Source organism: Athene cunicularia, assembly GCF_003259725.1.
Source record: "Athene cunicularia isolate RWA chromosome 1 unlocalized genomic scaffold, athCun1 chr1_part2, whole genome shotgun sequence".
Classification (NCBI taxonomy): Eukaryota; Metazoa; Chordata; class Aves; order Strigiformes; family Strigidae; genus Athene; species Athene cunicularia.
In genome coordinates, this window is record NW_020799092.1 from 67,816,913 (window position 1) to 67,844,237 (window position 27,325).

At 40.2% G+C, this 27,325-nt stretch overlaps 1 protein-coding gene across 2 annotated transcripts in view; it reads right to left on the minus strand.

Moving 5' to 3' along the window:
• The window catches only part of PRKAR2B (protein kinase cAMP-dependent type II regulatory subunit beta), a 59,233-nt gene that overhangs the window by 29,489 nt on the left and 2,419 nt on the right, over positions 1-27,325 (minus strand). The window contains exons 1-2 of one of the 2 annotated variants that reach the window (XM_026868530.1): positions 26,563-26,597; positions 10,176-10,285 (exon numbers count right to left, since the gene is read on the minus strand). In XM_026868530.1, the coding sequence (XP_026724331.1) occupies positions 10,176-10,285; positions 26,563-26,582 (130 nt within the window). In that variant the 5' untranslated portion in view covers positions 26,583-26,597. Of the gene's footprint in view, positions 1-10,175; positions 10,286-26,562; positions 26,598-27,325 lie in introns of those variants that run through there. The other variant, XM_026868531.1, reaches the window with a different exon arrangement.

A 27,325-nucleotide genomic window follows, 5' to 3' on the forward strand; every position in this document is an offset into this window, starting at 1 on the left:
TGCATCACAGCTAGCACTGCTCATGCTCATTGATGGTTCAAAGATGCACACTCTTCCCTGAAATCACAGGGGTTTGAATCATAAATAGGCTCCTCCACAGAAACAGTATGTTTGAACTTTACCACAAGTAGCTGAAGAACTTGCCTATTTTTAAACAGAGAACCAGAAAGGGGCTTTAACAGAATTTCCCTAAGGACTTACATAGTACTTAGTCCTTTTTCTAGTCCTATTTCAGTACTTTCCATAATTGTGTAATTTGTCAAGATGGAGCTAAAATAACAACCAGGCTTCTGGCTGATGGTAGGAGACAGTTTTGCTTGGCTTCTCAGGACATGCTTAACTCTCTGACTGGCTAGTGAAAACACACATTAGAGCGTCCAGAGTACTGTAGGTAGTTATTAAACAATAAAATCATTACAAAAGTTGCACATCCACTATAAGAGTTTGCCAGTATATACCATGTACTACTCATTCTATAAGTTTTCCCAATATAGCATATGGAGTAGCAAAACATATAGCAACATATTGTACTCTGATGCTGACTTGTATAACCTTCTGTTCCCATTCTCATATGAGTTCAAGGAGTTCACAATGCTACAGTGTGTTATTTGGGACATATCTGAAATATTTGACAAAGTTTGAGCTCTCTGCCTACATTTCAATTTTATATTTGCTAATACTACAGGATAAAAACAGAACTCGCCCATCTCTCTTCCTCCTGTATTTAGTACTTCATAGCCATCAACTACAGACTTTTTTCTTATTGAAAACTCAGCATCAGGAAGAAAAACCTAAGAATTATTTGCGAAAATAAGAAAATTATAAAATCATAGTAATAAGTGTGTTGGGTTCGCATGGCAAGGTTCTGGTAGCGGAGGTGGGGGTTACAGGGGTGGCTTCTGTGAGAAGCTGCTAGAAGCTTCCCCCATGTCCAATAGAGCCAATGCCATCCGGCTCCAAGGTGGACCCGCTGCTGGCCAAGGCTGAGCTCATCAGCGATGGTGTTAGTGCCTCTGGGATAACGTATTTAAGAAGGGGGGTGGGGTAAGGGGTGTAGGGAACAGTGCAACTACTGCAACCAGAGAGAGGAGTGAGAATATGTGAGAGAAACAACCCTGCAGCCCCCGGGTGAGTGAAGCAGGAGGGCAGGAGGTGCTCCAGGCCCGGAGCAGAGGTTCCCCCCAGCCTGTGGGCAGCCCATGGGGAGGCAGCTGTGCCCTGCGCCCAGGGAGGGGAACGGAGGAGCAGATCTCCACCTGCAGCCCGGGGAGGGCCCCACACTGGAGCAGGGGGTGCCCCAAGGAGGCTGTGGCTGTGGGAAGCTCACGCTGGAGCAGGCTCCTGGCAGCACCTGTGGCCCCGTGGGGAGTGGAGCCCACACTGCAGCAGGTTTCTGGCAGGACTTGTGGCCCCGCGGGGGACCCACGCTGGAGCAGCCTGTGCCTGAAGGGCTGCACCCCCTGGGAGGGACCCACGCTGGGGCAGTTCGTGAAGAGCTGCGGCCTGTGGGAACGACCCATGTTGGAGAAGTTCATGGAGGACTGTCTCCTGTGGGAGGGACCCATGCTGGAGCAGGAGAAGAGTGTGAGAAGGAAGAAGCGAAAGAAACAAGGTGTGATGAACTGACCACAACCCCCATTCCCTGTCCCCCTGTGCCGCTAAGAGGGAGGCGGTAAAAGAAATTGGGAGCGCAGGTGAGCCCAGGAAGGAGAGGTGGTGGAAAGGTGTTTTAAGATTTGGTTTTGTTTCTCATTACTGTACTCCGTTTTGATTGGTAAAAAATTAAATTAATTCCCTGAGCTGAGTCTGTTTTGCCCATGATAGTATTTGCCGAGTGATCTCCCTGTCCTTATCTTGACCCACAAGTTGTTTGTTTTATTTTCTCTCCCCCTCTCCAGTTGAAAAGGGGGACTGATAGAACAGTTTGGTGTGTCCAGCCAAGGCCAACCCCCCCACAATAAGGTAAGTAAGGACATACAGAAAGGGAAGAGGTGAAAGACGCTCTTCTCCAAGGCACTCTAACATATTGGAGGAAGGGAAGTGCCTATCATCTGTAAAGGAGAACTTGGAAAAGTAGGAGTAGAACCAAAAAAAGCATAAGAAACACAGAATTCAAGACAAGAAAACGAACAGCAGAACTCAGCAGGTCACCAGGTACACCAGCCACGCACCACCCTGATTTAATGGGGTGAGGAGGGAGGAAAGGAGAGGGACTAGTGTTACAGATTTGCAAAGAGTTACAAAGGCTAATGAAACAAAAAGAAGGTGGCTATCTCATGGAACCACATTTTAATGACTATTTTATATGCTGGTGTTTTAAAGACTAACACAAGATCTTGATAGTTAAAGGAAGGATGTAGTAAGGAAAAGAAAATTATTAGGAGTGACACACAAAGAAAATAATCAGTGATGACAGGACATGTAAAGATATAAAAGGATTCAAGTAAAGAAGAAAAAATGTAGCAGACAAGAGAAGGTGACTTCCAAAGATTCATGCAAAGAGTGACTGTAGGGAGGTTAGAGACAAAGCCAAAACTATTGGCCCCAACAAGCTTGTCTCACTGTCCTGCCAGCAGACTGAACTGATTCGACCAAAATAGGGTGAAAAACCTACCAATAGCAGTATGATCAATCATCCAGCAAATTGAGGAAGGTACAGAAAATACTAAATCTAGAATACTCCTAGGAACCATTGGAATTACATCTAATTAAGTCATAATTACAAGAACTCCTCAGAGGCATGTGTCAAAACCAGTGTTCCCACATACAGGGTAGACTCGGTTTGGGCAGCTAAGGGAGTGCAAAATTCAATCTCAACAGGCTTCACAGAAAACCCTGTATCCGTAAGGGATTCAGAATAGCAAGCTGTGGATAGGCATCTAAAAATGAGGTGGAGACATACTTTTAAAAGAATGGTTGCTATAGGAAATTTACCTCTGCTTTTTACAGCTATGGGACCAAGGGAAGGAAGCTTGAACTCACCTCTCCTCGTTTTTCAAAGTGCCCTACATTCTCCATTACAAAATACTCTGTAATGAGATGCTCTTCATTCCTCTGGGCCCAGGCTGTTAGGCAAAATGAAATGCAGTAATAAGCTGAAGGAGCTTGTCTCCTGGAATTTTAGCATGCTGATTTTAGGTATGTTGGCTTTGGTCAAAGGGTAAGTCATGCTCACATACTCCTCTATATAAGAAATATGATAAACCAAATTTACTAAACAGGCTCCAGATAAAACAGGAAGACAGGTAGACAAAAAACACTATGGAAAATATTTCTGCCAAGTTTTTAAAAGGTTGATTTTGAACATCTGGTTCCTCAACAATTCCAGAAAATCCATTTAAGACTTTTTGCTGACAGGATTCTCTTTAGATAGCCAAAGGAAGTTTAGAAGACAAATCATAACTATGAAATAATATATGCTGGTTTACTTTTTCATAGCCAAAATATGAACTTATTATGAAATAATACTGGTACTACATACTAAAGTAAGAAAGCAAGTGCTCAATACAGCAGTCATGCTCACTACATCCCTAATGGTGCAGACAACTACAACAAGCCAATAGATGGACTACAAATATTATCATTCCAAGAACTGGGACTGTAATTACCCTGAGAACACAGATTACCACACTTATAATCCCTAATAATAGATGTCCATAACTGTGTGATTACTTACCACTCAGAACAAGAAAGGAGGCATCAAGGTCTCACAGAACTAGTTAATCTTTTTCTAAAAGAAAAAAACCAACCCAAAACTCCATTCAGCTAACAAGCTGTCACTACTTGGAACTAATATTTCTCAGAAAGTCCTTAGCCAAAGGTAAATGCAGACAGTGTACGCTGATGACTGAAAAAAAAGCAACTTTATTCCCAGCTTTCTAAACACCCTCCACCCCTCCCACATATACACATTTGGTACCATTATGAAATAAATGCTACCATATTCAAGAGACTAAATGAGTGAACACACAAACTGATATGAAACTAGCTTTTTTCCTGCAGACTGTAAAACCAGTTTTATTTCTTCTATCTATGGATCTTTCAGATGTTCAAAATGCTGTTTCACTCCCTCTTGTTTTAGATTAAGATGTGGAAAAGATGGATGAGGCATCATCAACACGCATAGGACACGCCAAGTTGTATTACTCTTTTATGCTAGTCATCAACACTTAACTTCATTTTCTCAGTACCTACTTAAGACCACATTGTAATTGAAGAGAAGCTGCCTAAAGATGAACCCAGGAAAACTGACATAATATATGCATGAGATCATTGATGAACACATGGCAATGGGACCTCAAACCACCTCAGACTGTCAAGACAGTTGTTTTGGACTTCCCAGTCTACTCCACACATGGCTGTGATAACAAAAGCACACTTGTCCACCTGCAGCTAACCAAGAAAGACGGTGCTCTTTCCACTTAATGAAAAAAAGGACCAAAATGGTCCATGCATGAATGGCCTCCAGACTTCTGCAACAAATTTCTAATAATTACATCACATTATCCTGGAAAAAGCTGACCACATCTCCACAAATACTTCGCTACTGCATTCCAGTCCCTGTTCCAGTATTCTCCATTTTAGGCAGAGTTCCTCGTTTTACACAAACCTCAACTTGTAGTCTCTTGTCTTAATACGCAGGATCTCCACTGAGACCAGCTCTTGTTTTCCCCTGCACAACCACAACCTTACACTGTTTCAGCAGAAAATGAAACTGTCAGACAACAGGAGAAAGCTCATGAGTGTGAATGAATGTAGCAACTTTCTCAGCAACTGAATCCACACCAGAAAATCTCAGAATAAAAGCAGACTTGCCATTTGAAAACTAAACATAAAATTCATGCTTCTAACTCGGTTTCCTTTTGGTCAGCTACACATGCAAAACAGATCCATACTTTCAGGGAAATAATATACACATGAAATTATTCTTACTGAATGTAAGGGAGGAAAGATTTTTATTTCTATTTTTACTTCATGCGAGGAGAGATAACAACACATGCCCCCTCTGTAAACTACAATTCCTTTAAATTTGGAGGGGAAAATAATGTAAAGATCCTAACTTGAGCCAGACACCTTACATTTACTGAAACCAATATCCTAAGGAATAGTATATCCCAGGTGAGCACTTTTCAGAAAAGCTCCTAGAATAACAGCACAAGTTAAACAAAGAGTTAACATTTCACCTTGCAGGGTGCTAGAATTCAGGCTTACAGTTCAGTCTTTTTCTCCTGGGAAAGGAAGTACCTACAGATGCTCTTCAGCAACAACTCTGTTAAATATCAAAGGAAAATAAATGAACCCTTAGGGCAAGACAGAGCAGCATCTAGCTTCTTCAGCCAAATCAGTCATTTGTAACAGAATGTTCTTTTAGAGATAAAACTTAGAGGAAATAATCAAGGCCACAGATAAAGCTGAAGGAACTCCAAGGAAATTGTATTCCTTTATAAGTGTCCCGTGTTTAAGCAGCAGTGCTAAAGAACTTCTCGATTTAATTTTTATACGGTTCCCTTGACACTCCTAGAAATTTCAGGTTTAATCATTAAATAATCATTCAGTGTAAAAGTTACCAAGATAGCAGTGCAGCTGGGAGATTCTACCTGGTCTAGTGGAAGATGTCCCTGCCCATGGTAGGGGGAGGTGGAATTAGATGATCTTTAAGGTTCCTTCCAACAGAAACCATTCTATGATAACAAAAATACTCTAGTTGAATGAACCAGACCATTTGCTGACTGAGGTACCCACTGCTGATATATTAAAAAAAACTATTCTAATTCTAAAGAAATCAAAACCAATAAAAAGCTACAAGTGTTAAAAATAAACAGTACCAGGCTTGGAATACTGTGACAAATGAATCTGAAGGTACTACATTTAGTGTAACCACTTTAAATCAACGTGGTTTTTTACACTCTCAGAGGCCTTTCAACATGCTGACCTCTAAAGCGAAGGTAAAGTCACAACTAGATGAAGCTCTCAAACGTACACAATACACACAAGCCAGTGTATAGATCATTCAAGTCTGGTGAACATTTTTCATCTTAGACTACCCTCCAAAGAGGCACATGCACCCAAACATCTCTTGTTCTCATCCTCAGCCCTGCAACTGCATAGGTTCAGGGAGCTGCTCCCCTAGAACAGCCCCGGGGGTCTTGGTGGGCAGCTGCTGACCATGAGCCAGCAGTGCCCCAGCAGCAAGGAGGACCAACCGCCTCCTTGTCTGTATGAACAGAAGTGATCGTCCCTCTCTACTCCACACTCATTAGACCACATCTAGAATACTAGGTCCACTTTGAGGGCTTCCAACAGAGGAAAGACATTGACAAACTGGAATGAGCTCAGTGGAGGGTCATCAGGGTGGCTGAGCACTTGCCCTGTGAGCAGAGGCTGAGGGAGATGGGTTTGTTCAGCCTGGAGAAGACACAGCTTTGGGGACCTGACAGCAGCATGGCAGTACCTATGGGGAGGTCACTGAGGCTCTGCACACTGGTGCATGGTGGGAAGATAACAAAGGCATGAGTTGAAACGAGAGTCTCAGACTGGGTGTAAGGAAAACTTTTCAAGAGGCCAATCAGGTGGTGAAGCTGGTTGCCCAGAGATGTTGTGCAGTCTCTCTCAGTCCTTGGACGTTTTCAAGAACAAACCCTCAACAACCTGTTCTGACCTAAGAACTGGCTTGCTTTGAGCTGGAGGTTGGACTAGAGACTTCCTAAGGTCCCTTCCAACCTGAGTTCCAGAAGAATTCAATTATTGGGAAATTACATTTTTTACTTTGAGTCACAAGTATATTCATATTCTCTGCAGTTACAAGTTGTTCCCCTGATGTCATTAATTACCTGGCAAAGAGTATCTGAATGGTTATCAAAAAGAGCAACTAAGGAACCACTTCAGAAAGTGTCACAGGCAAACTGAAGGCTTTTCTGTTATCACTGAGTAAAGGACACATCTGATGTCACTGTTCTCGAAGACAGGTAGAAAAATTGAAGACATTCCCTTGCAGATTTTGGCCTGGCCCTGTTACAAAGAAAGCATTGCAGAATCCGAAGAATAATGACCTGCTTGCTGTGTAGATTTATCATAGAAGACTACAATGAAGCCAGAACTGTAAGTAAAATCTAGTGTGAAATATCACAAAAATTCAGCACATCTCTTGTCACAAGAGACATTGACACTGAACAGTTAACCAGAAGGTAAACCACTGATCACTGTTAGTATAAACTGGAATTTATTGTTCCAAAGTAAAAAACTGGTCAAGTGAACTTCATAATCTGTGATGATACAAGATTTGACTTTTAAATGCTTATCTTGAGTACCAGATGCACAAAGAGAAATAAATAATATGCAGAAACTGAAAAGCCTGGTTAATAACGGGATATACAGAATAATGATCATCAAAATATGGAAAACAGTATTTCCAAATGCTTAACATGAGCAGCATCTACCTTCAGCATGCTGATGAACACTTCAGGAACTACAGACAGCCAAATGCATAGAAGACAAAAATGCTACTGATTGTAGCCCTGAGCACATTATTGGTATTTATGTCCCAATGCCCCTAACAGATTACAGGGAACAAAGTTTATTACTGTTTTGTGGTAAAGAAACTTCTGGTTTTGTGCAGTTTGGAATTATTATTTTGCAGATAACTTTAACCATCTTAGGCATCATCTGAGGCTCCTCACCCTGATAAAAGCACAGAATGAAGCACATGGAGAATGTGTTCAACATATACAACAGTGGCCTGCAAATTTTTAAAGGAATCCAGGACACTGTCCTGGTGACTGAAAAAAAGAGAAGCCATTATGACAGATTCTTAACAAATATTATTTTGTTCCTATACAGGCCAGAACTCTGAAACCACGATGTCCTAGTGAAAACAGCAGTTTCCATGAACCTTGAGGCCACACCTACACACCTAGAGTACCTTGAAGACATATTCTGGAAGCGATCTGGGCTTCAGCAAGTAGCCCTTTTAGTCAGAGAAAGGCGGATAAAGACAACACAAGATCTCTATGCCATATTGCACAACAAACAGAATCTGATAAATTGCAAGTCAAAATCACAATGATGAAAAGAAACACACTTTTTTTTTTTCTCAGACTGACAGACACTTAACATCACCAGGAACAAACAAACTGCATCAGAGCATAGAAAGTCCACATTCATAATACGTTTCCTCAGCAATTCCACAGGCAGTAAAATAGCAAAAGAAAGCACTTCTAAAAAGTCGAGTGATTTCAAAATGATCATATTACTGGGGAGCAACACCAAAAGTGCAGACAACTAGTACATTTAACACTGTCCTCTCTAGCATAAGATGGAGAACACCCAGCCAGAGTCACTGTCTCAAGAAAACATAGGGGAAAAAAAACAGGCTGAGCCCACATCCTCAAGTGAGATACGTATGTCTACCTACTTCACAATTAACCAGCTGAACTGAGACATTCAATACTAGTGCTGTTTGAATTATAAAGACTGGGTCCTCAGTATTTACATCAAGAACCCAGTGATCCATCAGGTGCAATGTATGACCATTACTCTTAAGATACCCACAGCTCCTTTTCCCCTTTCTTGAATAAGAGGCATTTCCAAATGACTGCTACCACCCCCCACCAAAGAAAGTGCCCAAGAGAATGTTTATTTTTATATCCACATTCACATCCTAGAGACTATATCACAGTATTGAGGGTCTAAGATTATTTCTGGTGATGAGAGATCACTGATGAGGCTGAGAGAACATAGTACTACAACAAATTAAACTCACTTTCTTGAACTTTCTCGAACAAAGTGCTGTGTGTTACTACTGAGAAAAAAGTGTCACTTGAACAGAGGTATTCCCAGCTGGTACCAGGGGATCTGAGAGAGCTGTAAATCACACAGTTGCTGGACTGGAGAAAGCTGATATATGCTTAATGTCTTGGTGTATATTTGGTAAGCCAGAGCTATGGGGTGAGTGTCAACACACAAGCTTCATTCCTGTCACAAGACTCTGTGATAACCCCATGGGCCCCCACTGGTCTCATCTTTATCATGATAAGCCTGGAGAAAGAGACAGGCACCCCCTTGAGGAGTCATCTTAGGAATGGCACCCCAATCAGTTTGGTCCAAGAGGTGCACAAAGTGGTGCTGGTCCCTGGCAGCGACCAAGAGGCTCCCTGCAACCTCAGACACCCAAACCTGATGAGGCCTTCATGGCTTTCCCAGCTCCACTCCTGTGCAACACAGGCAGCCGATCCCTTCACTTGTGAAATTTAAAAGAACAGCAAACAGAGCACTTAGCAGGAATGCATCACTTTCTAAACAATAAAAATATTTCACATATAGATCAAAGAATTCAAACTTCCCAAGTCTCACAGCAATAGATGTAAATTGTAAAGACATTACTGCTTTAAACAAAAATAACAGAATATAGAACAATCCACTATGCAGAAGAAAATCTACCCAAGCAGAAAGCAGTTCATCTTTACAGAGCAGCTGGAGGAACAGACACATCCCTGAGCATGTTACACCTCGTACTGTAACCCACTTCTCCCTCCAAGGGTAAGGGAGGGTCGGGCATCAAGTCCCTTCAGGTACTACCAACGTGAAATAATGATGTGATCTGCAGTGAGGAGAGTATGTATACTGACACTGTCAAGGTTCACTTAAAGTATCACCCACAGAAAGACATAATTATTTATTGATAACAAAACTAGCTAAGATAGACATGAATTCCTACTGTTACACTTCCACCCATTAAGAAATAGGCTTTTCATATTTTCTTGTATTCTTTTTCAAGAACAGTTAAGAATAAAGTGTTGGCTATTATGCTGTCACCACTGAAAATCTAATGACTTAGAAAAGGCACTGTACAAGAGTGAAGATTATAAAAAAATTGGTGAGCTGCTAATGAAAGGAAATTTTAAGATCTTCTAGGTCACATAAACCCATTCACAACTTGTTAGCATACTACAATGACCTTTGAAAATTATTTTTTTTTTTTTAAATCAGTCAAAACTTGTTAAGAAGATGTATAAATATTACCACTGGTTTTAGTGGGCACAGCGGAAGGCCCTCAGAATATTTTTAGGCCTTCATGAAGCTAAGTACTGTTAACATAAAACACCTGTAAGGATGAAGTCAGGTAATAACTATAGGACTATATAAGAATGAGAGACACCATGTAAAAGCACTGTACATACAGCATGGGTAGCCTGTGGGATCCAGAGAATGGTGAATACACCATATACAGAGCCTCCGCTCCCTCATACTGGTGCATCTGTCCCCCGTAGTCCCCAGCCATTCATTACATCTGCAAGAATATAATAGAAAGAAAAGCATAACAGGGTGCTTCAAGACCTGAGAGAAGATGGGAGCACACGGTTCAGGGTCTCCACTCCCTCACCCAGGCACTACCCAACAACTCTGGCCTACAGTTCTCCACCATGAAGAATAAACTTCTAAAAAGTTTAATGGCCATAAGGGCATGGTGCAAAATGCTTATGCTTGATGCAGTTTTTAGAAGGCAGGGGACCACTGCTGAACGGATTACATTTACAGACTCTTGTTCCAATCTGTTTTGTAATGTTTATCACTGTAATTATATATTGTGATAAGCAAAAGAGAGATAGGATGAATAAAATTGGATTTCTCAAGGAAGCAAAGATCAAAAGACTTGAAAGTAGAAAGAACCCTCAAAAGCCTAAAAAGAAAGTTTTCTAGTAACCAGTTCTGTGGCCTGCAAAACCAAATTAAAGTTCTACCTTATACTGCCCAATATCCATGTCAGAAATAAAGGGAAACAGCATACAGTTCCCAAAATATGTTTGTGGCTACATCAACTGAAGGATCAATGACTCAACTGAAAAAATGGAATTGTAAGTCTTCATTGGACATGACACTCCACAAAAATAAGAGGACAATATGAAGAAGCAAACAGTCATGTCACCCCCACTTCATTTTCTGTGGAACACAAACCCATAGGTTAAAAACCCCAAAGTTCTGATACTAACCATTTGTTTAATAGAGAAAGAAGCGTACATGCATATCCCAGACGGTTGGGAACAAAGAGCTTCCATTAATCCAGCCAGTCCAGGGTTACATTATTTCCTTCTGTTAAGCCACTTACATTTGCTGCACTTGCATCAATGTGCAATTTCATAACTAATCGTTAAAGTGTGTTGATTTTATCTTCAGAAGGAAGGACAGTGGTAGTTTTAACTTTGCAGTCATGAAACCAATGCATATGAAGAAGTTTAATGAAAAAGGAGTATTCATTAAAAATGGCAACATGGGGATACAAATGCAGAGTTCCTGCTGGTACCACTTGTATGATAAATGCACTATGAAACACAGTAGTCGGATGTGATTGCAACCAGCCTATAAATAGACACAATTTCAATTGCTCATGTAAATAATGTCTTTGAAAATCATCCACCAGTCACGTTGTGTTCTGATTAAGAAGCCCTGCATGGAAAGTGTGAACAGAACAGAAATGCCCCTGAAATTTGTTTCCTCTCTTGTACAATACAACCACTTGCCACCTCAATCTCCATCCAACTGAGCACCTTCATTCTCACTGAAATCAGTGGGAGATACTTAGCACTTTTAAAAAATAAGATCTGGTCTTGAATACATAGGGTTGATAAATTCATTATAGAAAATGTAACTCACAGTCAGTTTTAACTTTTGACAAACAATTTTTTTCTTCTTAGTAAGTCAATCTTAACATGGAGATTTTAGCCATAAATTTTAAAGCTACTTTATCACATATCTGGTCATTAAACTAAAATCACACAACACAGAAACTGATTTTTCCTTCAGCCTTGAAAATGTCACAGATATTAAAAGAACTCTGGTCAAATTCCAAACAAGAATTACATTATGGTCAGAGACAAACCACAAAATATTACATCCTAAAAATTATCTGCCAGAAATTTATGGGTATGTCAGAATTATGGGTATCACTGTCAGGTTTTAGTAACCACAATTATAGAAGTCCTGTTACCTAAAGAGTTGTTTAGTAGAATAAACACATTCTGAAACTCAATACTACTTTTTATGAAAATTAAGGCTAGTACATTCACTCTAGAAAAACCTGCAACTCAAATCAAGCATTTCAAATAAATATCAGTGAACCACATCACAATTTTCCTCCCAACTTGATCACCAGAATACTATAAAAGAAATAATTGGTAACTCATTGCCACAGCAACTAACAGAGAAAGCCAGTTAGCACCTTGAAACCTGTCTCTTCTTTCAGAATGAAACTTAAACTGTAACACAAACAATAAGAAAAAAAAAACAAAAACAAAAACAAGAAGTAAATGTCTACCTGTCACAAGAGATGAAACAGAGTATTACTTTTAAGGACAACAAAATTAGGATTCCACAAGAAGTATTGAGAAAATCAACATGTAAACAATTCTACTTAGATGGTAAGAGCACATAAATAAACAACAGTAGGTGACAAAACATATTACAGCTTTTAGGTGAATTCAGCAAATATTATTACTTAGTGTGTTGTATCTGCTATTAAACACTTTTTCCAAATGAAATTTTTTAACAAAATCATGAACATAGCCCATGTTCTACTTAAAGGATCTCTCTACACTGAAAGTTACACACTATATAAATATTCCACTAGATTTACCTAATTTAAAAAACTAGAAAACATGAAATATAAGGTTGTATGTCATGCCTGTATGTGTGCACGCATGGCCACATGTACAAACCTGTACAATTTACTATGATACAGTTAGAAGAGAAGCACACATATTGCAAAAGCTGTGTGTGTATGTGAGCACGTGTCTGAGTGTGCACACATGTATGAGTTTTTTCTCTACTTCATACATTTTCCTTCAGCCACAGACACACCCTAGAGTATTTTGAGACTGCCATGGGATGACCATTAACCCAGACCAAATAACTCTCTGTTCTATATATGCTCTTAAGCTAAAAGGGCAGGAAGGCCGCTATTGTACAAATCTAAAAAAATTTTTCTTTCTTTCTTTATTTTCTTGTCCCTTAGAGGCCACTCCTGTAGCTCCAGGCACATCATTCACAACTATTTAGAGGACAATTACACAAGTTATTTAATTTCTAACTTTGTATTTATTCAAGACACCATGTGTACTGCTGCTCTGTAACATCACAAGAATCTGAGCTATAATTCCCAGTGATGAGCTGTAATTTTCCCACAAAAATTTGTTTATGATCTCCAGTGTGTCATGACCAGCTCTGCTGGGTGTGCGTGTGTGGGGTGGGGTGTTTGGTAGCAGGGAAGGGGGCTACAGTAGTGGCCCCTTTGAGAAGCTTCTTGAAGCTCCCCCAGCTCCAAGTCAGACCCACCTTTGGCCAAGTCTGAGCCATCTAGCAATGGTGGCTGTGCCCCTGTGATAATGCATTTAAGAAGGGGAACCTGGGAGAAGGAGTGGGAGTTGTGAAGGAGACATGATGCAAACACCAAGGTCAGTTGAAGAGAGGAAAGAAGAGGAGGTGGAGGTGCGCAGGTGCAGAGACCCTCCTGCAGCCCATGGAGGTCACCGGTAGAGCAGATGCCCACCTGAAGCCCACGGAGGATCCCGTGAGGGAGCAGGTGGCTGCACCCAAAGAAGGCCAGGACTCTGTGGCAAGAAGCAGGCCCTGCTGTTGTAGTTCAGCACTGGGAAGACTGCAACATGTGGGAGAAACCTATGGTGGAGCAGCTCAGGAAGAGCTGCAGCTCATGCAAAGGACTCGCATCACAGAAAGTTCATGGAAGACTGTCTCCTCTGAGAGGGACACCACACTGGAGCAGGGGAAGAATGCAAGGAGTCCTCTCTCTGAGGAGGAAGGAGCGGCAGACTGACCGTAGCCCCATTTCCTGCCCCCTGTGCCACTGGAGGGGAGGAAGCGGAGAAACTAAGAGCAAAACTGAGCCTGGGAAGAACAGAGAGGTGGGAAAAGCTGTCTTTAAGATGCGATTGTACTTCTCACTGTCCTATTCTCTTAAGTGTTAGTTTTGTTAGTGTTTGAGTTAAACTGATGTTCTTTTTTCTTCCCCTAACAAGTCTGTCTTTTGCCTGTGACTGCAATAGGTGAGTCATCCCTCCCTGTCCTCATCTCAATTCCTGAGGATTTTTCTTTCTTTCTTTCTCCTTCCTATTCCTGAGGGGGAAGGTGTGGGTGAGAGGCTGCGTGGTGCTCAGTTACTCTCTGAGCTCAAACCACAACACCAGCTGAATGTACTTGTGAATTCAATTAACTGCTTTTCATGTAAATTTGTCAGGACAGCTTTTTTTCTACATCAGGTAACAGTAATATTCCACCTTAGTAAGGGCCAGAACATCTACAGGAATGAATTTATTCCTGTTACTTTCAACCTCACATCTACACAGTTAACACTTCTGTTAAAGTGCAGCAAACCACTCTCTCATGGCAGGCATTCTTTGTTGGCTTTATGCAGCACAAATTTTATGGCATCATGCATTTCAATCTTCCTACCCTTGGAGACCAGGTTCTCTGCAGAGATGGGAATGTGCAGAATGCAGAAAATGAGGATGTCTCACACCCAACAAGCACTGCTGCTGGGCACTTTGAAATCCCACTCAACTCTTGTTGACTGTGTCAAGCACAGACTTCCTACTCCCCTCCTACGCCCTTACTAACCCAGTGTATCAACTCGTCACACTGTTACTCCTCTGTCTCTGCTTTGCTACTCTAACAGCTGCCTGACCACAGTTCTCCAATAGCACTTTCAGTATGTTTCCATACCATCCTTTACATGTGGACTGCATTTCTTGAGCTTGATCCATAAAACTTGTACCATTTCCCCATCCTCACTCTTGCACCAGACCTATTTCTTGGATGGTATGTGAAAGAAACCAATCCAGTATGACGATGAAGTCCTTCCTACGTGGTTTGACTTTGCAAGCAAGAAATTTAATTAGCGAAATGTACTGTCTTCACTGATATGCAACAACATATTGGGTCATTGGGCATTACTGAACCATGATGACAATTTAGATTCTCCTCTATAATTACCCACCAACTAACTGATCCCAGGAGCATACCTCAGGAGGATTTTTTATATTAGATTCTCCTCTTTTTCAGTGTAATTATGCCACACAGTAGGCATAAGTATTTTTCTCCTTTCTTATCTGTCTTGCATCTGAAGCATTCCTTCATACTGACCATGAGAAAATATGATTGATTTCATGCAATGTGCCTAAAAATCCTACAGAACAGCAGATAAATCTTATATAGGGAGACATTTTTTCCATGTTTTATATAAACACATACAGACAATTTTGTCTGCTGATTGCTGATTCTTTGACTTAGTCTATTTGACCCTGAACCCCAAACTGGTGACGGCTGACATTCCCCAGGAATTTATTTCCAAATGACTAGCATACACTGAGAGTTTGTGGGTGGGTTTTTTGTTTTTTTGTTTGTTGATTTGTTTGCTTTAAATAAAGAACGAGATTAGTGTCTACCTTTGCAGTAAAGAAAATGACTGGAAAAAAGAAAAGTGTCCTCCATGACTGTCTTTGCAAAATACCAAAGTATATTACTATGATGGGATAGACAAAACAAATCAGTAAAAGAGTAGGTATACACTGCCCTAGACCCACCCAGAATAGGTTGGAAAATAGTTCCCAAACCAATGCTAGCAGGAGAAAAAGGAGGAAAGATGTCTCTTCCTGTTGTTCACTGACAAGAATATGAGGGAACAGAAAGTGATGCTTGTTTAGGACTCCCCTCTTTCAATGTTTTTACGTTCCCAGCACACTTTTGCTACAGTACTCTCCACTCAAGCTATATTTCCAAAATACAGATTACAATAGCAGGAGAGATCAAGGCTGACAAGAAGGCATGGAATTTGTGCCTTAGAAGATGCACTTGTCATTTACTAGACTGCATACACAGGAGTTTTAAGGGTATAAACTACCAGGTTTGTTGCAGTGTGTAGCTGATGTTCATCATGAAAGGTGGTTTCAGAGGCTGACTGAAGCTTTGAGATGAGGCTGGTGGGTATTCTTGTGTGACTGGTTATTTGAAACTGAATCTCCACATATTCATTATTTCCTTGTGTATGGAGAGGGGAAAGAGTTAGTGTTCCCATGCATCCTGACATTTAACAAGAAAAGTAAGCAGGGCTTTAACATTTACACTTAAAATATATTCCTCTGATGAGTTCATTTTTCTTTATTTTCTGATCAAGTTCTGCTACCTATTCTAACAACTATGTAATAAATGCAATCAATTTTCTTCATGAGTGGATTGTGGCATATAGCAACTTTTCATTCTGGCATGCTCATAATAATTCTTGAAAATAATGGTGAAGACACCAGAAAACAAGCCTTCTCATTTTCAAACAAAACAGTGATCAGGAAAAGAACAGGAATTAGTCACCTTTTTGTTACTGATCTACATCAATAGTTTAAAACCAAAATCCTTAAAGACGCATTGCATTAATACAACAAAAATTTAATTTTTTAAAATTTAATTTTCCCCTGGATTTAATTTGGGTGAGAGAGATATAAGGAAGAAAAATATTTATAATAAGTTTTCAGAGAAATTTCTGAAACTAAAGCTCAGGAGGGATTTTCAAATTCATGTTCAGTTCTTCTAAAATTTTCTTACAAATTTTATACTGAGAAGCTATGCCCTGCTTTACACACACACAAACACCACTGCCATACAATGGCCAGATTCTTCTCCATTTGCCATGTGATCAAGCACCATGGGAGGGAGCAGGACTCTTCCTTTCACAGTCAATGTAAGACTGAACCAGAGGGAGAGATGTCGGGTTCAAAATTTAATAAGGAGATTCCTTAATAGTAAGCTAATAATCAAATGGGACAAGTTGGAGCAAAAGTAGTGGATGCAGAAGGATGTCTTTAGTCCTTTACTGCAATATGCCTTGCCATGCTCCACTGTCATTTCATGCTGCTAAAACACAACTAAGCACAGTATAAAAGCTAGTTATTCATGCTTTGCTCTGCCCCAACTGTTTGTATGCAGTCATGCAACAATTTCCCTTAGTTTCTGTACACAATACAATGTTGCATACCACAAATCTAATTCATGAGGAGTGATGAGCTAGGATCCACAAGTGTTAAAACACTGTACATAATAATAGTATGATAGCAATAGTGACTTGCCAAGTGCAGTTCTAAGTAACCCCATTTGAAGGAACATATATACACACTATATTTAAAAATCAGATCTCCAATGAGTTTTCAAAAGAGAAGACTTCACATTTTTATCTAGAAGAGCAAGTAAGATCTGAAATGAGAAAGTGGACAATGCCTAGTGTTAAAGAAAGCAAATAGGGTTCCAAGTTAGAAACAAAAATATTAATGGGATGTACAAATCTGCTCGGCTGGTAAACTTACATGGATGTCCAACACAGAAGTGTGAATGGCTTTAGGGGCACCTGTAGGATCCACTGACAAGAAAACAAACACTGATTTCAAATATGGTATCTTTTCTGCCTGTATTTCCTTTCTGTATTTCCCTGCATGCTTTAAACTTGGCTATATCCTCCAAACCAGACATTGGAGAAGCGGATCTGAGAGATATATCATAGACACATGAAGCAAAGATGCTGTGGAACTGGATCATGTGGTGGCAGGGGGGTGGGTGTAGGAAATAGGGAGTGTTTGATGGTGAGAAAGCCTTGGGCTTGTGCTTTGACAAAGGACATTTTGTTTAAACAACTGAGAAGTACACCCTGTAGCTCAAGGCATCATGCTTCCTACGAAACATACGGAACTGACACAGAGCATTTAGGAAGAAAAACATCAGGCTGCTGTTCATTTTATACAATGTGCATAAATGGCATCTGGTGTTTTAAACACCACGGTATTTAGCAAAGATATTTAAATATATAATTTTCCCCTTTCTTTGACTACACGGTATTTAAAAGAAGTAGTACTTGCCAAACATTAAGCCAAACTTGAAAGCCAAAGACCAAGCCATTTGTATAATGATGTTCTACAAGAAAACTTGCTACACAAAATGTTCCACAAATATTGTTATTCCATTTTGAAGAACTCACTATGTAAAACATGCCTTGTCTTATTAATCTCTTATTCTCCAGAACAAATCTTCTCTATCACAAAAGTCAAACCACATGAAAACACAGATGGAATGGAATTGTTTTGGAAAACTGGCAAGCAGATAATACACCCTATAGATTCATGCTCTGACACCTATAGCGAAGGTAGCATACCTCCCTAATCTAAATAAAAATGCTGAAGAACAAAATAGCACAGCAACCAAAGTTGAGCTTATCATAGACACAGACACTGAAATATTTTAGAGAAGAAAAATCAGAACTATTAGATAATGACTATCAACACACATCTGCTCCAAAAATAATTTCAAAATCCTTCCTACTTTCAGTAAGGTGCATACTCATTGAAAAAAAATAGTAATTATTTTATTTATTTCAAAATCAGGAGTTATGAGCATCCTGATAAAAGCATTAGAAGATTATTACCATTTCTGATCATGTTTAGAATGTGGGGTGTTATTGGGATCACTGGTGAATAGCGAACACGAACTTGGAAGTGGGTTAAAATAGCAAATACAGGTTGTCAGACACAGGAAGATTTTGTTGTGTGTCAAATGTTAACCAGACACAAGATGGAAACTATTAATCTGAAAAAACGGGCTACAAAATGAAAATAAATTAAAATACAACAGAGAATAATTTGTATTTCATATCAACTAGTTCACTGCACTCACTGCAATCTCAATCACCCATTTTGAAATCTTAGTACATTTATTCCAATAATCATTGACATGTGCAAACTATTGCTTGCAAATAAATAACAGCCATATTTATTGTTATTAATATGAACATTTGTCCTCATTTCTATATTTACTTTGATGGAAAGTCTGTTTTGTCTGAAAAAACTCATTTCTCTGGAATTTATTCATTAAGTTACATAGCAAGATCTCCTCTTTGTCTATAATGGATTTGTTTGGTCATGAAAGAAATACTAGATACTACATTAGAGCATTCCAAGTATGAGAGTGACAAATACTGGTCTGTCTAAAATAAGAGGGGAAAAAAATTAGCTCCTTAGACAGACGCCTATCTAGTCTGGAACACAATAGGAAGCTACGCCGACCTGAGTACCTGAGAAAGCAGGGGGAGCCAGGCTCTAGTACAGTCCCTGGCACAGTCCCGAACAGGACTGTCCCCAAACAGCTGTATGGATGAGGCCACGCTGCTGGTTGTGGGAAAAGTTGAGCATATAGACACAAGCTCTACTGTGGCACTTTCCTGTACCCATCTTATTTACTAGTTACATACATAAAATGAATTCAAAGGAATTAGTCAGTCTCACAGCTCCACACCTTGCTAGGATATCCTAACCTATGAGCTCTTCATCAAACTGACTGGCCAATAGCTCTTTAAGACAAATTTGATTCATGTTTCAACACCAACCTCTGGTTTATGTTTCATATATCTGAAACAAGATCAACCCAAATAGCTGGAAAAACTATGGTGATTAGTTTTATTGATACAAAACTATATGCAGAATACTTTCCAAAGGAAATGCTAAAACAACAAGAAAAATTGCAATTGCCCATAAAGGGGCATATGCAGTAATTTGTGAACCCAAAACACATTTATAACTCTCCTGTTTTCTAGGCGAACCCAGAAAGGTTTCTAGGAGAACCTATCTAGCTAGGTTGCTATGTAGCTTTACCGCATTGCACAATTTAAAATAATTACTCTGTACATTTTAGTCAGTCTGTTAAATGCAGTCTAGAAATACATGCTTGCAAGGATATCTAAACAAACACAAAAGTACAGATGAAACCTCAATAAGTCAAGTCATCTAAATCATCCCTATTGCATTGCTGTAGTATGAATTACACCTCTATCCCTGCAGAAAAACATCTTCTCTTTCCTTAAAACTTCTGAGATAACACAATACTCCTGAGCAGTTTAGTCTATTGTTTCACCAAGTGTTTAGTTAGAAAGACTTCCCCAAAGCACGGTCTAAACATTTGTGAGTGTAAAAATCTGGCCAATCACTATTTGTTTATTTCCTTCCTTCCCTGCCACCTCCTTGGGACACATATTGATCTATAGCAACCTACTGCACAGCACAAGACTTATTTATTCCTACCAATGTCCCTCCCTCTATTCTCATGCCTCCTTTTCCTCCCTTCCTCCCACACTTCAAACTTTGCCTTATAGTACACATCCACTAAATCTCTTCTTTTATTAAGCTTAGTGTTGAAGTGTTACAAAAACAGCTTAAGCATAGCCATATCTAAAGTCTGTCAGACATTAATTTGCAACAATTAGACTATTTCTGCAACTCAGCTCCATAAATGGGTTCTGAAAAATTTGTATTCAAACTCTGCCCATGATCTATACAAGAAAACATTTTGATACAACCTGCTAGAATCAATGGTTCAGATTTTGGAGGTTTGATAAAGGAATAAATGAATGTTGGAAGTGAACCATTTGAACAGTTCCAGAAGGAATGCACTGATATAATAAATTTTGTTTGCTTCTGAATAACAATATGACTGCCCAACTATACACTGTAGTATGGAACAGTTATAGTATAGATGCAATGCAATCTTGAGCAGAAAAAATTTCACAGACAGAATTTTTCAATCTTTCACTAGAACAACTAAACCAGAAAGGAGGCAGAGAAATTTTCGAGCACACAAGCTCTTCTTCAGATCTGCATCAAAAGCAATAAATCTCAAGGTAACAACAGGTCAAGAAGAAGTCCTCCAAGTTATACGTCATGATGTTATTTTATTAGACATTCTGAACAAAAACAGTGGTTAGCAAGCACTGGGAAGCAAAGGTGCACACTCTCTAAGCATCCCTAAGCCTATGTTATTACATCATTTTTTTTTTACAATAACTTTTCTCAAATTCCTAGAAAACAAGAGGAGACTAGACAGTGCAAATTAAACTCTTTTTTCTGTGACTGTCTCATTTGCAGCAGAACTTGTGAAGAGCACAGCAAATAAGCTATGCAAGAGAAACTAAAGAAAGGAAGCTGGATCACTTGGTTATGGATTGGGTGGGAAACAGTTTCTATTGTTAACTTTCCACAGACCTGAAAGTGTTGTGGGGCAGGCCACTGAAATCAGTTCTTCATTCTCAGGAGTTAAACACAGAATCATAGAATCATTCATGTTGGAAAAGACCCTTGGGATCATCGAGTCCAACCATCAGCCCTACTCTACAAAGTTCTCCCCTACACAAAGTTATCCTTTAACAAAGTTATCCCCCAGCATCTCATCCAAACGACCCTTAAACACATCCAGGGATGGTGACTCCACCCTCTCCCTGGGCAGCCTATTCCACTGTCTGACCACTCTTCCTCTGAAAAATTTTTTTTCTAATGTCCAGTCTAAACCTCCCCTGTTGCAGTTTAAAGCCATTCCCTCTTGTTCTGTCACTAATCACCTGTGAGAAGAGACCAGCATCAACCTCTCTACAATGTCCTTTCAGGTAGTTGTAGAGAGTGGTGAGCTCTCCCCTCAGCCTTCTCTTCCGCAAACTGAACAGTCCCAGCTCCTTCAATCACTCCTCATAGGATTTGTTCTCCAGTCCCTTCACCAGCTTCGTTGCCCTCCTCTTCACTCGCTCCAGCACCTCGATATCTCTCTCATACTGAGGTGCCCAAAACTGGACACAATACTCCAGCTGTGGCCTCACCAGTGCAGAGTACAGGGGGACTGTCACCTCCCTACTTCTGCTGGTCACACTATTGCTGATACAGGCCAGGATGCCGTTGGCTTTCTTGGCCACCTGGGCACACTGCTGGCTCATGTTCAGCTGCTTGTCAGTTAGAACCCCCAGATCCTTCCCTTCCAGACAGCTCCAGCCACAACTCCCCAAGCCTGTAGCCATGCATGGGGTGGTTGTGGCCCAAGTGCAGGACCTGGCACTTGGCCTTGTGGAAGCTCATCCCATTAACGTTGGCCACCGATCCAATCTACCCAAGTCTCTCTGTAGAGCTCCCCTGCCCTCATGCAGATCGACACTCCTGCTTAACTTGGTGTCATCTGTGAATTTACTGATGATACACTCTATGTTCTTATCAAGATCATCAGCAAAGATGTTGAACAGAAATGGCCCCAACACCGAGCCCTGAGGAACACCACTTGTACTTTCAGCTGCACCAGGACCAGACTGAAGCACAGCACTCTCCCCCGACCCAGTGGCTATAAGGTGCCTGCAGTTCAGTGCACTGTGCCCATATTGTTATACAGCACACTAAGCTTAGTTCAGTGACAAGTCCCCCTGGCTCTTGTGGCATCTGATATCAGAGGCTACTGTGAGAGACAAGAAACCAGGCCTGTGAGAAACTAAGACAAACAGCCTGGGAAAGCAAAAGTTGAGGCTGATTGAAGAAATGTCTCAAACACTCACAAGACAAAACTATGAGTCACAGGGTGCATTCTGTGGAGGCCAAAGCTGATAACGCTGCCTGATGTAGCTGGGGGAGAGAGCCCTGTGGAGACAGGATGGCTCTCCGCTGGGGCATCTGGGCAAATTTCAAGGGCCATGTGTCTGATGAATGAACTTTGCTTCATTATCCATGAAATCCTTATTACAGTTAACACCCCTCAATATGCTAACGAGGGCTGTCATGATCATGCTAATTACATGATCCCATGAAACACCTTACACCTCCCTGTACATGGGATACGTAGGTCTGTGGGTCAACATAGGGGATAGACCCAAGGAAAGTGGGTATAAATCAAAGGAGGGAAGAAAGGGCTCGCTCTCTCTCTGCCCCTCTCCCTCTGCGCACACACACACATAAACACACACTGGAGAGAGCAGGGAAGCGAAGAAGACAGATGCCAGTGAAAAAGACAGGCGCTGGAACCCTCGCCGGCAGGATCAGCACAGGAACCAAGACCGGTGATCTGTATTCCCCCATTCCCTCTACCTCCCTATTTTCCTTTTTCCATTAAGAAATGCAAGGCATATTATATTGCTCGCCACAACTTGCTCTGTACTTAGCCAATTATCGTGTGTTCAATTAGTACATTGTAGGTAGTTAATAAATGCTTGAACTTGGAGACTTGTTGTCCACTCCAATTGGGGATTTGTGAATCTGAGTCACTTGTCCCCCTTGTCTGAGCAGGACGTGACAGCTACTCTTGGGAAAACTCTGTGGCTTGTTTCTCCCTGTGACATTGGCCATGGCATAACCCTGCAAGAGCAGACAGAATATGAGTTGCAAGTTTCACTATGGCACACGGAAAAAAAAAAACAGGGTAGACATACCACAGGACAAAGAGATACAATCACCCTGTCTTTAAACTGCTCTGCACATACAATTACAGCTATATTCTGTACGAGTTAAGATGCTAAATGCTTCATGGAAAGAAAACAGGGATTGCATGTAGGGAATTATTTCTGATGCAAGCAAAATTAGCAATACACATTCTGACTTGAATATCAATGCTCTGGTTCCCTATAAACTCGGGATACTCCTCATTCATTAATGGAAAAGGGTGCTGGGTAATTCCTCAAGGATCATGAAGGATTTAAGTGTTACAATGATGATAACTATAAGAGAGACCATGACAAGACAATATTCTCTGTAAGGATTGGAGAGTACAGACCATACAATGCATTTGGCAAAATCACAAAAGAGAGTATGTTCTCAGCAATTAGCAACTGAGGCAGCTGTTATTACAGAACGTGGTGGAAGAGGCACGGCTGCCTAGGAAAGCTGCATCAGACAGAAGAGGTGACTGCCTTGCAAGTGGAGCAGGAAGTAAACGAAGGGCACGTCCACTCACACAACGCATGTCTGCACCCATGTACAGCTGCAGCCCCGCAGAAGTTAGCACCATCTAACAATACCTTCAGCAGAGTGAACTTAGGTAAGATATTCTTCTGTGACCTCCAGTAAGCCACATTTTTCCATTCTGATGTGCTACCATAAGCTTAGGTGCCTTTTTAACTGTGCTCTGTAGATACAGCCTAAAACTCTGACAGCACTTTTTCTCCTGATTTTCCTCACTGCTATGGTAGCAGCCTTAGTGCTTAACTAGGTTTTAGCATTAGACCCTACTGTATGTCAGCTGACTATGTTCCTGTTTATTTTAAAAAATAAGGATTAGGCATCTTAAATTATGGATTGGCTACATGCATGTAACAAAGAACAAAGATGAACACGTCACTTGATTCCAGTTTGGGGGTTGTTCATTGCTCAGAACAAGCAGAACTAGTAACTCTGCTTGAAGAACTAACATTGTCACTATGACTTGATATGCTTCTACAACAACACTGCCTCCTACCTGAGCATTTTGAAGGAGAGTTTACAGTTACTTCATTCCTCACCATCATTTTTGGTACAACTCCAGCTTCTGCCTTACTTTATAAAAGGGAATAGCACTTCATTTCAATTAGTTGCCTTTCTCTAACAATTTTTAACATGCCATAGGAAGGTGGGTGCCAATCTCTAAGAAAATCTCAATATAATTCAAGCAGATCGAAATTACAAATGAAATATTGTTTCTAGGGGCATATTCTGTTCTTGGCTAACAGTACTGATTTGCTTTTCCTAAATACTAGTTTATATTTAACAAATTTAATATCACCCATGTTCTTCCATACTTATAATTTCTCTAAGCAGTTAGCCATTCCTTACTAACAGGACTTCCATGGTCTAAATTCAGTAAAATTCCTCAGTGTTTCTTAAGTAGGTTGTCAAATTTTCTGTAGAAATTGTTAAACTGAAAACTAGCAGTGATATATGTAAATGCTACTGTGGGCATGACTAATCCACAGTCCACACATCTGTTCAGAATAATGAAGCCCAAAACTTTTATCTTGTCACTTTCTTTCTAATGGCACCTTACGCAAAGAGGAAGAATGAGAAGAAGAATAGATAAATTCTTCTGGCAAACTTGCTCCCAGATTTTCTCTTTTATGAGGGCTTCATAGAACCTCCCTCCTCCTATCTGAATGCGAGCCAAAAGGCAGGCATCTATCACATGCCAGGCAGAGGTGTGAGCCCTGTGCGTCAGCATGGGAGAGTGGAGAACACCCATTGCCACGGCCACGTGATGAGGGTGCAACCAGCTTGGGCAGGAAGGGCCATGGGCTGGTCATGATGTAGGGACAGCCCTGTGATGTGACCTGTGTGTGACGAGGTGTGCATGCACGTGGCTGGTCTCTGATGCAGTGGCACTGTCTTGCTCGCCACTGCATAGTCACAGAGCTTGGAGGTCTGACAGGCAACCCACCACTGATATCATCATTAGTACTTTACAGCATCATTATATATAACTTGTTGGTGAAGTGTTTCACTGGCGTATGCAGTGTTTTAATTAAAAACAACTAGCTTGAGGTGCTAAGAAATTAATCAATGTGTTTTGATTAAAAGATACACTTCTTTCTGAAAACTATAAAACAACTGAAAATGTCATAGGTTTCCTAGTCAGCAGAAAACACTTAATAACAGAAAACATTTCTAACCTGCACAAATTCTTACTGAAAAAAAAATTTGAATAATTGCAAGGCTTGAGCAGAAGCAAACTAAACCAACTTCTCTACCAATTCAAATTAATTACCATCTGTGTTAGACAGTTCCATTATTCACAGATTTTGGGCATCTCAACCAATTAAGAATAGAGATAATGTTGCATCTCCTTCCTTCTTGTCCAACTGTTGATGTTTTGTAAGTCTGAAATTTTAGAGTGAAGTAAAACGAGTTTTGGTTATTAGATAAACTTCTGTACTTCCATAAAAAGAGGAAGAAAGGATTAAAAGAGAAACAAGCCACTAAACACAGCCCCATCTTTATCAGAAATTACCACAGTACATGAGTGTACATACAAAAATATTGAATTTTAGTACCTGCTAAATGAATTAAACACATCCTTTTCACAAGGCATAAAAAAATTGCTTCCTTCTCTTTCCCATTTCATTGAGAGAAAAACATATAAAACTTCATTTATTTCCTTTCCACAGGATGAAAAAGGTATTTTGAAGTTAGATATTGTTTGGGGGAGAGAAATGTTTAGGAATAGGAAGTTATCTCTGTGGTTAACAAGACATGCCCCACAGATGCCCTTGAGCCTGTCTACCAGTTCTTCTTAGCTTGAGAAAGCTAACTCACAGCAACCTCAGTTAGGTTCTCTTCACTCTTTCAGAAGCTTATGCAGATACATAACTGAAGTAAATTTATAGACTTAATTAAGATGATATTATACATTTGTATATAATACTAGTAAATGGGGTTAAATAGCCTCCATAAATGTTATCTATCAAGTATAAACTTAAGCTTGTTCTCTAGCAAACCCATGCTGGTTTTGTTACATTATTCTAAACTCCTGCCAGTATTTAATGAGATAATTTACTTGTTTATCTATCCATCAAGATGCTGAAAAGCAGGAATCCAATGCTTCTGCTAACATACAGAATGACATTAGCTTTCTATCCCTAGGTATCTCATGTTTGGATCAATGAAGACTAATCCATAGCAAGAAAGTATCTGTCCTCAGAAACTGCACCTCTTGGCTACCTTGGCTTGTTCAGGAATTTCCACTCATTTGTCACCTCATAAACATACTCACAGCTTTCTCTTCCACTTCATGCTGCTTCTACATCCATGTCCCCCTTTCTTCCCATCCAAGTCTCTTGATCGCCTCAATAGTTTTTCTCCTTTCTCTTCATCACAGTCCCACCAGATTTTAAAAGAAAAATTAAGGATTAACTACTTGCAGCTGTCTCATTGTTCATTCTAACTCTAGAAAGTATTTTTCATCTCCCCTCTTGCTAAACTCCTTTATTTAAGACTGATACCTATTATTCTTTGTGCATAGCCTAGAATGATGGAGTGCATTATTAACTAGTCCATAAGTAGCTATGTCATCAGTAATATGTGTATTTTATATACAGAGCCCTCATTGCATGTATACACACATATGCCTAAACACAAAGAATAGATGCTCAATAAATTTTAAGAATTCAAATTCGTGAACAATTGATCATAGCTTACTTATGCCTTTATCCTTTACGTACCAATGACAGCACATTAATACATCCACAGCATGTTAACAGGAACAGCTGTTAAATAATAAATGCTTTACTGTATTGTTTTCATCAGGTGCTTCAGCAATTAAACTCTGGCTGCTTAATTTCTAACTCAGTTGTTAGGAAAAATAACCATATCTTATGCCACCAAGTAAAATACGAAGCATTATCCAAAGAATAACAGAAATATCAAAATCAAGATACCCACTGCAGAGAATTACTGTTCTTTGACAAGAAATATGTGTAATCTCCTGGCTTCTCCCTGATTATCATCGCAAGAGCTCAGAAAGCACCTTTTAGTAG